At 43.9% G+C, this 15,022-nt stretch overlaps 1 protein-coding gene across 3 annotated transcripts in view; it reads right to left on the bottom strand.

Annotated features, from left to right (window-relative positions):
• Nucleotides 1-2,914: 2,914 nt before the first annotated feature.
• CDC25C (cell division cycle 25C) overlaps nt 2,915-15,022 on the bottom strand; it is a 44,469-nt gene continuing 32,361 nt past the window's right edge. For 2 of the 3 annotated variants that reach the window (XM_058279355.2, XM_058279340.2), the window contains 4 exons: nt 6,802-6,900; nt 6,095-6,228; nt 5,594-5,705; nt 5,170-5,412 (listed from right to left, as the gene is read on the bottom strand). In XM_058279355.2, the coding sequence (XP_058135338.1) occupies nt 5,263-5,412; nt 5,594-5,705; nt 6,095-6,228; nt 6,802-6,900 (495 nt within the window). In that variant the 3' untranslated portion in view covers nt 5,170-5,262. Of the gene's footprint in view, nt 5,413-5,593; nt 5,706-6,094; nt 6,229-6,801; nt 6,901-15,022 lie in introns of all 3 variants that reach the window. The other variant, XM_058279348.2, reaches the window with a different exon arrangement.

The following is a 15,022-nucleotide window of genomic DNA, read 5'->3' on the forward strand; positions in this document are numbered from 1 at the left end:
GGCTTCATTCCCTAACCCTCCTACCAGAAGGTGCGGGGGCGGGGTGTTACTGCCACAGCCAGCCTGGCAGAGGGCCAGGAGGGAGGGTATTGAGAAGTATAATATAAACCTCTGAGATTTATTGGCTGCTGCTTCTGAATATGGCCATCCTGCTGTGGCCTCTGGGGGGCATTTGCCGATATAATCAGCACAGAAAGAGAGTCATTCCAACCAGGGGTGTAAATCATCCTTCACAAAGCTAGGGACGAGACATGTGGCCCCAGATAAGGAAGGAGACTGATGTGGCCTCAGTGCCCTTCCCTCCCTTCTACTGCCCAGGGGGAGCTGGTTCCTAAGCTGTAATGCACTTTAAATGGAGTTTGCACTGTGCTTTAATCTATATCTGCCCGGCCAGCTTTGCAGGGGAGCTGTGAAAGTGAACATCTGGCTACTCAGCCATCATACAGGACCTGTCTTCCCTAGCTCCACCCAGCTGCTAGGTACCTTTCCCAAGGCCTCCCCTCCAATGAGTCTAGGAAACCTCAGCTGGGCTGCTAAAAGCCCCCTTTTCACTCCACTCTTGGAGTTTCAGGAAGGGATTAACAAAGCAAAAGTAACAATTTCAGGTGGCTGGGATGCTAAAAAAAGGGCTGAGACCCATAAGCCAACAAAGATGTGGGATAGATAAGGGAGTATCACTTCTGCCCTCCCCCTCTACCAGCAACCAAACCAATTCAAGTTTGGGGTAGGAGGGTGGGCCAGGAAAAGACATTTGTTCAGTCAGCCCTCAAAATGTCTACTCAAGGCTATCCCCTTGGAATGGATCTGGAGGGCAGAAAGAGGGTCAAACTGATGGGTTGGGAGTGATGCCTAATCTCACCTTTTTGTGAGAGGAAACAAAGTGCATGGAGCATATTTCTGTCGGGGCACTGGGGTGGAGGACATGACATCACTGGGTCTTTAATGAGGATTGGTAACCAAGGCCAGGGGAGGGGAAAGGAAGCCTCTGCAAATAAATATGATTCCAAAACTAATATTGACAGCCCTTCCAGCACACCGTCTCCCTACAGGCTTGTCCTCTGTGACCACCAGCACCTGTCAGATCAGCAGCCACCACCATCAGGAACCTTGTGGATAAAGACAACTAAGCAGTCCTTTCCACAAGGTTGATGCTACACAGCCATCATCCAATTCAATAATATCTTTTGAGACTGATTATGGGCCCAGCTTTGTGCCAGGTGCAAAAATAATTAAAACACAAACTCTGCCCTAGAAGGGCCTTATAATCCACTGTTTAGGCCTCAAAGGTCCAAAGATACTGTACCTTACTCTCATTTATAAACTTGGTTTTCTCCTCATCTGACTGTACGGATTCTGCCTTCTGCCAAGCCCTCTCCCCTTCCACTGTTTAGTTTTAATTCCTACTGCTATCCTAACCTCGGATGTTAGCTGTATAGGGAGTAGATAAGAGTACAAGCCTTAAAGACTGCACGGGTTCAACTACTATTTTCAACACTTGCTGGGTGACCATGGGCAAGTCGCTTAATTTTTCTGTAGTTCAGTTTCTTCATTTATAAAATTCAGGATAATAGTATCTACCTCATAAAACAGCTGTATTAAACAAATATATATTGGGTAAAGGGGTTAATACATAGCAAGCACTGCATAAATGCTATTATTCCAGGTGGCATGCTGGATTTAATTACTCTATGAATTTAGCCAGCCCCCACCCTCTGACCTGCTGCTTGGAGCTAAAGGCTACAAATACTTCTTCCTTTTACTAGTAGACCAGTGTGTAGGGATGGGAACAAAGAGAACTATTTTCTACCTTGTCAGTTTCTTGAGGGCAGGGACTCATTCTGATACTGTGGTACTTAGAATTGACAACCTCAGATATATATGTTTAAAAGAGGGTAGCGGATTTGGCTCAACGGATAGAGTGTCCACCTGCCACATGGGAGGTCCAGGGTTCAAACCCAAGGCCTCCTGACCTGTGTGATGAGCTGGCCCAGGCGCAGTGCTGATGCACGCAAAGAGTGCTGTACCACACAGGGGTGTCCCCTCCATAGGGGAGCACCACGTGCAAGGAGTGCACCCTGTAAGGAGAGCCTCCCAGCACGAAAAAAGTTGCAGCCTGCCCAGGAGTGGCACCGCACACATAGAGAGCTGATGCAGCAAGATGACGCAACAAAAAGATACAGATTGCCGGTGCCTCTGACAAGAATACAAGTGGACATGGAAAAACACACAGCGAATGGGCACAGAGAACAAACAACCGGGGGGGGGGGGGGGGGGGGTTGGCAGGGAAGGGGAAAGGAAAAAAAAAGCTTAAAAAGAATTGTTATTTCCTTAACATTTGCCTGAAGTGAATGGGGAGAGAGAACCCTCCATACTCCCACTTTAAAATTCTAAAAAAGAAAGGGAAATGCCCCTACTCTCTCTATGGCAGTAGTCAGACAGGTCCTGGGCTTGAGATCAACAACCTTCAGAAGCAGTTTTTAGACCAAAGGTTTCCATTCTTTATTACTTGTCTTCATGGTGAACAAATACCAGTCAGTTCAAAGGGACGAAGACAGAGTTAAGTCACTACCTAGCCTCGTACAGAGGTTACTGGGCTGGGGTCTTAGTGCCTCTACCCTTAACCTCATCTCCCAAGCCCAAGCAATGCTCATCACCCTGACTTCTCAATAACCTGCAGTTGAGGTTCATACAAATTTAATACCCAATACAGCACCAACTCTACAAAGGTATGCTGTTCTTTCATGAGGATTTGATAACAGAAAAATCCATTAATACTGGAATCATATTACCTGGGCTCATATCCCAACTCAGCCATTCGTTAGCTGTGTGACCTTAAACAAGTTACTGAATTCCTCTGTAACTCTATTTCTTCATCTGTAAAATGTGCATAATAATTAGTACTATCTCACAGGATGGTTATTAAATTAGTTTATATAGAAAGAGTTTAGAAAAAGTCCTAGCATGCAGTAAGCATTAAGAAAGTGTTAGCTGTGTAACAGGTAGGGCAACCAATCAGAATAACGAACCGCTGGGGCCCTTCCCCAACATTAGGAAAGGAAAGGAGGAAGGGCCTTAAAAGGCCTAACTCAGGGCCCCATGGGCGTGCCTCACCCAGTAGCAAGCCCACACCAATGTCTGGGGTTGTGTACTGTTTTACTTTCCCTGTTTCTTAATAAACTCTTTACTCCCTTGCCTACCCTGAAAAAAAAAATGTTAGCTGCTATTGTTATTATTATTGAAAATATGTGAATCAAATCACAAGATTCCTATATACTGTGGGAAATCATATGGGAAAACATTGCTTTTTTAGGGCAAATACAATTCTTCACAAAGCAGATAACTAATTATGCTCTAGTTTTTTTCTTTGTAGCTCAGAATTTTCACTTAAGATTACTGAAACGTGAACACATGTGCATGAATCTCTTCCCAGGTTCGGGCTTGGTTCTATCTTTCTGGAGAGAAGTATTAGGAAATGGCATGCTAGGATACACAGAGAATCGGGAACCCCTCCCACTACACACTGGAAGAAGAGGTGCTTTAAGCAGTTTCCCCCTCAGGCTACTAGTACTTCCTGCTTGGGGTGTGTGTGTGTGTGACAGAGAGAGTGTGCATGAGACTGATGGAGGAATATCAGGAAGACTAGAATCTTTTCCTCAGCAATATCCACCTAGGGTAGTGGCAGCTTTTCTCTCTCTCCAGTTTTCCCTTGGCCCTTCAGAGGCTTAAAGACAAGGCTGGAGAGTTCAAACTGGCACTACCTAGGAGGCTGCTTCATCCCACTGACTTACAGTGCCCTCTGCTGTAAGGCATGCAGGCAGCAGTCTAGGGAAAGCATGCACAAGCTTGGTAAAAATCAGTCCAGCTGCTCAGCCACACTTGTAGGCGGCCCTGTAGCTACAGCCCTCTTTCCCTCCCATTCGCTTCCCTGCTCCAGAACCCGGGGAAGATACCATTTTTGTCTCTATTCTATTTCAGCCTAGGTTTCAAAGCACTTGGTCCTTTTCTAGTACTGGGCTATCAGTACTTCTAGGTCAATGCTGGAAAATGACAATATTTAGTCAATTCCACTGTATCCCCCAGGGCAAATAAGGCTATACATAATCTGCAAGAGCTCTAGGAAAGAAAAGTCTGTGATATTGCTAAAGTAGTCCATTAAAAAAAGGTCTTCCTATGTCTAACAAATCTTGCATTCCATACTTGTTTTTCTTTAATTCCTATTTTCTCATATCACAAATCTCTACTTCCAACCACCCTAAATCCTAAACGTGTCTGTGAGATGTGAAATGGAGTAGAGAAATGGGTTTGGGCAATGGGAAAAGACAAAATCCCATAAGGCTGCAGACCAGGAACCTTCTGTGGTCAACCCAGAGCTATCTTCTGCCTTAAAGAAAGCTAATCACCTTGGCTTTCTGAGCCTAGATATCACATGGTGCTGAGTCTAGGGAAAACTTTTAGGTAAACTCATGCTATGGAATGGTCTTGGAAAGAAAGCCTTGGACATGGCTGAGGGGTTCAGTTTAAAAGGTTTTCCTTAATTCTGGGGCAATGGTTATCAAGCATTAGAGTGATTCGAAATCTCTAAAGCCCAGATTTCTGGGTCCTAACCTCAGAGTTTCTGATTCAATAGGTCTGTGGTGAGGCCTGCAAATTTGCATTTCAAACAAGTTCAGGAGATGCTGATGGTCCAGGGTCCACGCTCTGAGAACCATTAGTCTTGGGAAAAGCAACCTTGGCCTCAGTATGAATAAAGATGGTTATACCTTTACATCAGACGGAATCTAATTTGGTGATTACTGTTCTTATACAGAACTTCTAGGAGCAGGCCAGGGCTCACAATCACGTCTCTCAATCTGAAATGTTTATTCTCCCGTTTAAGAAAAGGGAAGAGAGAAAGGGAAACAAAGGAAGAAATTATGGAGAAAGAGGATGGACAATTCTCTTGAGGGAGAAAAGGAGCTGGCTGGCTTGTGAGAAAACATGAGTCTAGCTGGGAAGAGGAATGCAGGGCTACCTGGAGCAACAGAAATCTCTCTACAACCCAAACAGCCTTATGGAGCCAGCCCCAGAACACAACCACCACCAGGAGCTCTACTGAAACCTAACCAATCCCCAGGCCTGGGATCTCATTAGTTTCACATCCTGTAGGTTTGCAGACAGCTTTTAACAGTCTTGGGTCTAGGCACACAGAAAATGGTCTGTTTCTGCTCAGGGTTTCTACAGTGTCTTTTGGTGACTCCTTAGTAGCCACTGGCTGATCGGCAATCATGGGCTCGCATTCTTCACCAGGAGCGCAATCTGGTCCTGCAGCTGCCGCTCCACTTCCCAGGCTTTGCTCTGGCTTCGACACTTCAGCAGCTCAGCCTTATGATCCTGATGATACATAGGACAGTAGCTTTGTGGTTCACACAGATCCTGAAAGGGAGGGGACAGAATAAGAGATTCTTCAGGCTCCTAAACTCTGCCTATAAAAGAAATGCTGTAGGCAGTGGCTAAGGAGCAGCAGTTTCTTCTCAAGAGGGCTTTGCAGGCCCTGAAAGAAGCATGCTAAAGCTAGCTCACCCAAGTCACTTGTCCCACAATTCTAACCCTTTACCGTATAGTCTGGAAAAAAGTCTCTGTAGCCGCCTTTGAGGATGTATAGTTCTGGGTAGTACAATGCAGGATACTGGTTCAGAGCCCTGTCCTCTTCCCTCAGAGAGCGGCACCTTTAGAGAAAACCCAGAGACAGGTAGAATGGGGAGAATCAAGGTCAGGATTCCATGGACTATTCTCTGGGTGGGAAAGAACAGACTATTGCTAACCCCTACAAGGACCTCCAGATCTCATGACTTTCGCAAAACAAGATCCAAGCAGCACTATGCCTCTTCCATTCCTCCATGTGGCCTCATTGTTGATCCTTTTTCCTCTACTGCTCCAAACTGTTGAACTGTTGAAGCTCCTTCCTTCTACCTCTCCAACATTCTCCAGCCTGCATTGGACAGCATGACCTCTCTCATTGGGTCTCTTTCTTAACTGGTCTGAGAAGTTTCCCTGGTTGTAAGCTCCAACTTGAGATCTATTTCCATCACCCACCCTACCCTGTATAGACACTCACATGCGGGGGCCCCTCTCTGAGGAGAATTCACAGTGGAACACGATGACTATTCTTTTCTGGGTGTCCAAAGGGACAATGGGCTTCTTCAGAAAGAAGTCGTATAGTTCTTCCTGAATATACAAGTTTAAGGCACCCTGTAGAAGAAGAATTTTAGTAAGTGTTTGCTCAATGGCCTGTGGATCATGCCAACATTTAGAGATGACTGGGCTACCATCCTGGGATATTTGGGCCAGGGGGGATAGACTATAATAGTGCTTTCATAACAAGGACCTAATTATATCTCTGTTATCTATTCTCAGGGCCGGGCATGAGCTTGGCATGTAGTAAGTACTCAATAAATGTTTGTAAAACTGAGTTGCTTTAAGTACAGGGATCATTGTGAGGAAGGTCCATGAAAAGTCAATGTTGGCAAAGGGCTTCTCAGTCCTCGGATTACCATGTTTTAAATTCCAGGTAGGAGCCCTTGTCATTACCTTTATGGGAAAGAGGGAGTTTGGTAAGAGGGAAAGGGAAAGTAAGTTGCCAAAGGTATATAGAATTAAAACAGGAATGAGGACTTACATCCCTGACATGCTGCAAATACATAATCTCTGTCTTGGTTTGTCCACAAACCCCTCTCAGTTAATAGGACCCTTTGTCCACAGACTCTTCTCAATAAAGAGCTATCTCCAGCCCCTCATCTGCTAATGTCCACAATGTAACCTCACCTGAATATGTCCTCCCAGGTACTCATACGGATAGCGACAATCGATGATATAAAACTTTTCAATCAGGCCCTGGAATTTCCCCCACAGTAAGGCAGCCACCTGCACAGAAACTATGAATGAATTCCTGCTCACTGTCATACTGAGAGAGAGAAGAGCTGGTCACACCGTTCCTTGTTTACATACTCCCTTTATTTATCCAGGATTCTACTATATGCCCAGCTTCCAAAATCCCCCTATATTTGAAATGTGGTAATGTTTCAGCCCACCCCACATAAGAGAATGAACTAGGAAATGGCCTTTTGGGAAAACCAAAACAGTAGACATTGCCAGGATGGATACCAACAAAGACCATATTTAGGCTACCCGTCTGGAGGCAGGTATGGCTGAAAACAACCTCTCTGGAGAAACTCAAGGACTTCCACACTAGCAGAATTAGCAGCAAGAGATCTCAATTTGCTAGAAGAAGTGGAAAGTTGTTCCACAACCACCATCATAAAGGAAGAAAGTAAGTCTTTCAGAAAAGGATCTGGAAGAAAAAGACTGATACTCAGAGGACTAAACTTAAGCTACTTCTATATGTATAAATTAGTTCTATCTTTCTGGATGAAAATCTGGAAATATATATAAATATAATATAGTTATACTTTGAGAAACTTGCTTTCTAACATCTTAAATAAACAGAAAAGTAAACAAAGATATAGGTACAAAGATATTTAACTCAACATTATTTTAGGTCATCAAAATATTAGAAATTACTTCAATATTCAATAATAGGGGTTTGATAAGATAAATTATACACTACTATAATAGAATAATATGTAACTTACAAAAATAAAAATGTAGAGATAATTTTTTATTGATATAGAAAAATGTTTACAATGTCTTATTCAGGTGTTTGCAATACTACATGCTCATTATGACCCAACTTTTATAAAACATGCTAGAACAAGATCTGAAAGATCATAAAGAAAATATTACTGGTGTTATCTCTAGTGGTGAGGTTATGGGTAGGATGACCATATATAATTACTGCACAAACCGGAACACTTTTGAGAGTGAAGGAGAACACTATTAATAATACTCTGGGGGCGGTGGAGTTGGCCCAGTGGTTAGGGCGTCCGCCTACCACATGGGAGGTCCGCGGTTCAAATCCCGAGCCTCCTTGACCGGTGTGGAGCTGGCCCATGCGCAGTGCTGATGCGCGCAAGGAGTTCCGCGCCACGCAAAGGTGTCTCCTGCGTAGGGGAGCCCCACGCGCAAGGAGTGTGCCCCATAAGGAGAACCGCCCAGCGCGAAAGAAAGTGCAGCCTGCCCAAGAATGGCGCGGCCCACACGGAGAGCTGACACAAGATGATGCAACCAAAAGAAACACAGATTCCTGTGTTGCTGACAACAACAGAAGCGGACAAAGAAGACACAGCAAATAGACACAGAAAAGACAACCGGGGTGGGGTGGGGGAGGGGAGAGAAATAAATAAATAAATCTTTAAAAAAAGTAATAATAATAATAATACTCTGGGATTGTGGGAAGATGGCGATGGACAGGCAGAGCTGAACGCTCTCACAAAAACAACAGAGTAAGAACCAAAAGCTGTCCCAGTGACCTGCTTTGGGTGTCAGCAGACTAGGATGGTGCTACATAACTCCCAGGAGGTGAGGGAAAGAGAGACAATAAAGCTGCAACAACAAGCTGGCCGATCTGGAAATTGCATGGACAAAACCTGTTCATGCTCTCTGTATGCAACCCCTGGGAGAAAATCTGCGCCCCACTACTGAGGCCTTGGCATGATTTTGAAACCTTAAGCTGGGTGATTTTAAAGACTGTGAAAAAAATTGGCGAGAGAAATTGGCCATCAGAGTAAATTCACTAACATATTCAGATGCCTAGAAGCTATACTAGGAAACAGGAAGAGATGGGCCAGCCAAAAGAACAAACCAAATATCCTGAAGAGATACAGGATTTAAGATAATTAATCAGTGATAATAATCACGCAACTCTCCTAAATCACTTCAAAGAATTTATAGAAAATATGACTACGATATTAAGAAGATCCTGGGAGAGCATAGAGAACAATTTGAAAGCCTGGAAATAAAAGTAACAGACCTTATGGAAACGAAAGACACGATGGATGAGACTGAAAATACATTCAAGATATATAGGAACAGATTTGAATTGCTTGAAGACAGAATTCGTGACTTCAAAGGCAGAACATCTGAACTGGAAAAGACAGAACAGAAAGAGAAGAGAATGGAAAAAATCGAACACATTATCAGGGAATTGAATGACAATGCAAAACATAGAAATATTCGCATTATTGGTGTCCCACAAGAAGAAGAGAATGGAAAAGGGGCAGAAAATATTTGAGGAAATCATGACTGCAAACTTCCCAATCCTTATGAAGGACATAAATATCAATGTCTAAGAAGGACAACACACCCCAAACAGAATAAATCCAAACAGACCTACCCCAGGACACCTTCTATTCAGAATGGCAAATATCAGAAATAAAGAGAGGATTTTGAAAGCAGCAAGAGAAAAGCAAAGCATAACATACAAGGGAAACTCGATAAGATTAAGTGCCACCCTCTCATGAGAAACCATGGAGGAAAGAAGAAAGGGATATGATGTATGTAAGGTACTGAAAGAGAAAAACTGCCAGCCAAGAATTCTTTTTTTTCCCCCTGGCATATTCAAGAATCTAAGAAGTATGGTTTTTTTTTTTGTTTTGTTTTGTTTTGTTTTTAAGATTTATTTTATTTATTTCTCTCCCCCCCCCCACCCCAGTTGTCTGTTCTCTGTGTCTATTTGCGGCGTGTTCTTATTTTTGTCTGCTTCTGTTGTTGTCAGTGGCACAGGAATCTGTGTTTCTTTTTGTTGCATCATCTTGTTGTGTCAGCTCTCCATGTGTGCAGCGCCATTCCTGGGCAGGCTGCACGTTCTTTCGCTCTGGGTGGCTCTTCTTATGGGGTGCACTCCTTGCATGTGGGGCTCCCCTACGCGGGGGGCACTCCTGCATGGCATGGCACTCCTTGCGCGCATCAGCACTGCATGTGGGCCAGCTCCACACGGGTCAAGGAGGCCCGGGGTTTGACCCGTGGACCTCCCATGTGGTAGACGGATGCCCTATCCACTGGGCCAATTCCGCTTCCCCAGCCAAGAATTCTGTATCTGGCAAAGCTGCCCTTCAAAAACGAGGGTGAGGTCAAAATCTTCACAAACAAACAAAAACTGATAGAGGGAAACGGACTTTGGCCCAGTGGTTAGGGCGTCCGTCTACCACATGGGAGGTCCGCGGTTCAAGCCCCGGGCCTCCCTGACCCGTGTGGAGCTGGCCTAAGCGCAGTGCTGATGCGCGCAAGGAGTGCCCTGCTACACAGGGGTGTCCCCCGCGTAGGGGAGCCCCACGCGCAAGGAGTGCACCCATAAGGAGAGCCGCCCAGCGCGAAGGAGGGAGCAGCCTGCCCAGGAATGGCGCCGCCCACACTTCCCGTGCCGCTGACGACAACAGAAGCGGACAAAGAAACAAGACGCAGCAAAAAGACACAGAAAACAGACAACCGGGGGAGGGGAGGGGAATTAAATAAATAAAAATAAATCTTAAAAAAAAAACAAAAAACAAAAAACTGATAGAATATGTTACCAAAAGACTACATTTACAGGAGATACTAAAAGGGGTGCTGCAGCCTGAAAGGAAAAAACAAGGGTGAGAGATATGAAGAAGAATTTAGAAATAAAGATTATCAGGAAGGGTAAACTAAAGGATAAGAAGACAAACAATAGAACAGTATGAAAACAGAGAGCCAAAAGACAAAATGGATGAAATAAGTAATGCTTTTGCAGTAATAATACTGAATGTTAATGAATTGAACTCCCCAATCAAAAGACAAAGAGATAACCAGCAAGATGGTGGCAGAATAAGGAGCTCCTAGAGTCAGGTTGTGCTACAGGGCAGTTAGTAATCACCCAGAGCTATCTAAAGCACCTGTTTGGAGGCTCCAGGAGACCAGAAGAGCATCCTGTAATATCCTTGAAAGAATGGAAGGGGGAGACTGTTCATCTGCAGAGAAGATTAGTAAGTAAAAGCACTCTGCAGAGGCCTGTGTCCATCCTCCATCGGCAGCACAAACCTCCTTGGGAGCTATTCAGTGGTTGGAGTTGGGAGCTCCACTTCCCAAAAATGGGGGAGGAAGAGACAGTTGGGCACCAACCTCAGCTACTGATTAGCAAATTAGCTGGGCTAAAGTATAATCCTAAGAATAGCTAAAGTTTGAACCTGTCCAAATCAGAAAGAGGCCAGTAGCTGCCATCTTAACTCAGTGCCTGGCATGGGGGAAGCAGGGCAGACTGAAAATCACGGGCTGGTAGGGAACAGCTTCTTTCCATCCAAATCAGACTGCAGGCCTAGGCTAAGCCTGAGCCCCACCTCCGGCAGGGAGGAAGCTGTGCCAGCCTCTCTGGAAAAATACAGGCCATACAGTAGAGGCTGGTCATCCTCTGACTACTCCGGTGGTGCAATCTGCCTCAGGAGCTGTCCCATGGCTGGAATTGGAATCTCCATTTCCCAAAAATGATAGGAAGAGATTGTTGGCCAGGGATTTCAGTTACTGATTAGCAAATTCGGCTGGGTAAAGTATAACCCTAAGAACAGCTCAAGTTTTAATCTATCCAAGTTGAAAAGAGGTTGGTAGCTGTCATTTGACCCTACCCCCAGCATGAGGGGAAGACCAGCTGACTGGAAAATCACAGTGAAGTTAGGGACTGGCATCTTTCACCCAGATCGGCCTGCAGCAGCCTCTCTGAATAACTACAGGGACATATGGCTGGCACAGACTGAATAGCCGGAAGTCTACTTGGGCAAATGCAGTCATTTTGGACCCGCACTGCATAGAATGCTGCCCACACCTGCAGTTCCATCTCCGCCCCAGGCAGGGGAGAAAGGGGTGGGAAGCTTCATCAGTTTCTCTAGGCAACTACAGTCTAGGCCTGAATGACTTGGATTATTCCACACAGCTGTGGCTCTGTCCCTACCCCTGGCAAAGGAGAAAGCTGGGAGAAGCTTCATTGGTCCCTGGGGCAAGGAGGGCAGCCTGAGACTCCACAGCTTATAGCAACAACTACATCCTTGGCTCCGAGTATACAACCAGCAAGGGATAAAACGGCAAGAAGCCCTAAACTCAAGAGAAAAACTGTACCCAGAATAAATATCCTAGTAATAGATGCTAACACACCAACAAAAAATTACAATCCACACCAAGAAACTGGAAGATATGGCCCAGTTAAAGGAAAAAGATAAGCCTTCAGATAACATAAAGGAGTGGAGACAACTAATCATAGATGTTCAACGAAATCTCCTTAATAAAGTCAATGAGATAGCTAAAGAGATTAAGGATATTAAGAAGACATTGAAGTAAGCAGACTTTGGTCAACTGATAGAGCATCAGCCTACCACATAGGAGGTCCAGGGTTCAAACCCAGGGCCTCCTGGCCCATGTGGTGAGCTGGCCCATGAGCAGTGCTGATGCGCGCAAGGAGTGCCATGCCATGCAGGGGTGTCCCCCACATAGGGGAGCCCCACATGCAAGGAGTGCACCCCATGTGAAAAAAGTACAGCCTGCCCAGGAGTGGTGAACAAATGGAGAGCTGACACAGCAAGATGATGCAACAAAAAAAGAGACGCAGTTTCCCAGTGCTGCTGGATAATACAAACAGACACAGAAGAACACAAAGTGAATGGACACAGAGTGCAGACAATTGCGGGGGAGAGGAAGGGGAGAGAATTAAATAAGAAATCTTAAAAAAAAAAAAAAGAAGACATTGAATAAGCACAAATAAGAATTTGAAAGCATACATAGAAAAATAGCAGATCTTATGGGTATGAAGGTACAATAAATGAAATTAAAAATACACTGGAATCATATAAGAGCAGATTTGAGGGGGCAGAAGGATGGATGAGCTTGAAGAAATGGCCTCTGAAGGCAACCATACAAAAGAATAGATGAAGAATGGAAAAAATTGAACAAGGTCTCAGGGATCTCAACGACAGCAAGAGATGTGCAAACATATATGTCATGGGTATCCCAGAAAGAGAATAGAAGGAAAAAGGGGCAGAAGGAATATTTGAAGAAATAGTGGTAGAAGTTTCCCAACCCTACTGAAGGACAGACATAGATATCCATGTGCAAGAAGCACAACCTACTCCCATATAAATAAATCCAAATAGACCAACTCCAAGACACGTACTAATCAGAATGTCAAATGCCAAAGACAAAGAGAGAATTCTGAGAGCAGCAAAAGAAAAGCAATGCATAACATATAAAGGATACCCATTAAGATTAAGTGCTGATTTCTCATCAGAAACCATGGAGGCAAGAAGACAGGGGTATGATATATTTAAAATACTGCAAGAGAAAAACTTCCAGCCAAGAATCTTATATCTGGCAAGACTGTCTTTCAAAAATAAGGACAAGTTTAGAATATCCACAGAGAAACAGAAACTGAGAGTTTGTAACCAAGAGACCAGATGTCCAGGAAATACTAAAGGGTGTGCTATAGTCCAAAAAGAAAAGAAAGATGAGAGAGGCTTGGAAGAGAGTCTAGAAAAGAAGATTATATCAATAAAAGTAACTAACAGTGTCAAAAGAGTGGTAAAAATAAAATATGACAGATAAAACTAAAATGTTTAAAAATAAACTTCACCAACAATGTAAAGGACTTATATTTAGAAAACTTCAACTCATTGTTAAAAGAAATTTTAAAAAGACCTAAATAATAGGAAGAACATTCCATGCTCATGGATAGGAAGACGAAATATCATTAAAATGTCAATTCTACTCAGACTGATATAGATTCAATGCAATCCTGATAATTATTCCACCAGCATTTTAAAAAATAAATAAAAGGAAAACATGACTATCAAATTTATTTGGAAGGGTAAGGAGTCCTGAAGAGCCAGTGAAGTTGTAGGACTCTCATTTCAGGACTTTAAATCATATTACCCAGCTACAATGGTAAAAACAGCATGGTACTGGCATAGAGACAGACACTTAGACCAATGGAACCAAACTGATGGTTCAGAAACAGGCCCTCACATCTATGGTCAAGTGATTTTTGACAAGCCTGTCAAGCACACCCATTTTGGGCAGAATAGTCCATTCAACAAATGATGCTGAGAAAACAGGATATCCACAGCCAAAAGAAGGAAAGAGTACCCCTTTCTCACACCTTATACAAAAATTAACTCAAAATGGATCAAAAACCTAAACATAAAAGAACCATAAATGTAGGAAGAAATATCTAGAAGAAAATGTAGGAAAATATCTTCAAGACCTGGTGGTAGGTGGTGGATTCTTAAAGGAGATAAGAGGACTGAATGGACTACTGATGTTTAATGTATGTAGAAGTTTTAATTAACTTTACTGTAAAAGCAAGGAAATGTTTAGATGTGATGATAACATATTATAGTGAGTAACAGCTGGTTTATAAATGGGAAAGTGGCTGAAAAGGGTAGTCTATGGATTAAATGCCAACTGACAGAAAGCTAGAGAATAATCTAGAGACTGAATAACACAGTAAGCCCAGAAGTGGATGAAAATTGCGGTTGATGGTACAGATGCAAGAGTGCCCTTTGTGAGCTAGAGTAGATGTACATCACTATTGTACGGTGATGGCAATGTGGAGAAGCAAGAGAAAAATACAACTGGAGTGACCTATGGACTGTGGTTAACAGTAATAATGTAATATTCATGCATCTATGTCAAGATGTACTTTGTTGGGAAGTGGAGTTGGCTCAATGGATAGGGCATCCACCTCACCCAGGGCCTCCTGACTCGTGTGATGAGCTGGCCCATGCGCAGTGCTGATGTGTGCAAGGAGTACCGTGCCATGCAGGGGTGTCCCCCGTGTAGGGGAGCCCCATGCGCAAGAAGTGTGCCCCGTAAGGAGAGCCGCCCAGTGTGAAAAAAATTGCAGCCTGCCCAGGCATGGCACTGCACACACACAGCTGACGCAGCAAGATGATGCAACAAAACGAGACACAAATTCCGGGTGCCTCTGACAAGAACACAAGTGGACACAGAAGAACACACAGCGAATGGACACAGAGAGCAGACACCTGGGAGAGGGGGGAGTGGAAGGGAAGAGAAATAAGTAAAAAATAAATCTTAAAAAAAATGTTATTAAAATAAAAGATGTACTTTGTTGACAAGGGGAAAGTATGGAAAA

The sequence above is a fragment of the Dasypus novemcinctus genome, chromosome 2 (assembly GCF_030445035.2).
Source record: "Dasypus novemcinctus isolate mDasNov1 chromosome 2, mDasNov1.1.hap2, whole genome shotgun sequence".
Taxonomy (NCBI): domain Eukaryota; kingdom Metazoa; phylum Chordata; class Mammalia; order Cingulata; family Dasypodidae; genus Dasypus; species Dasypus novemcinctus.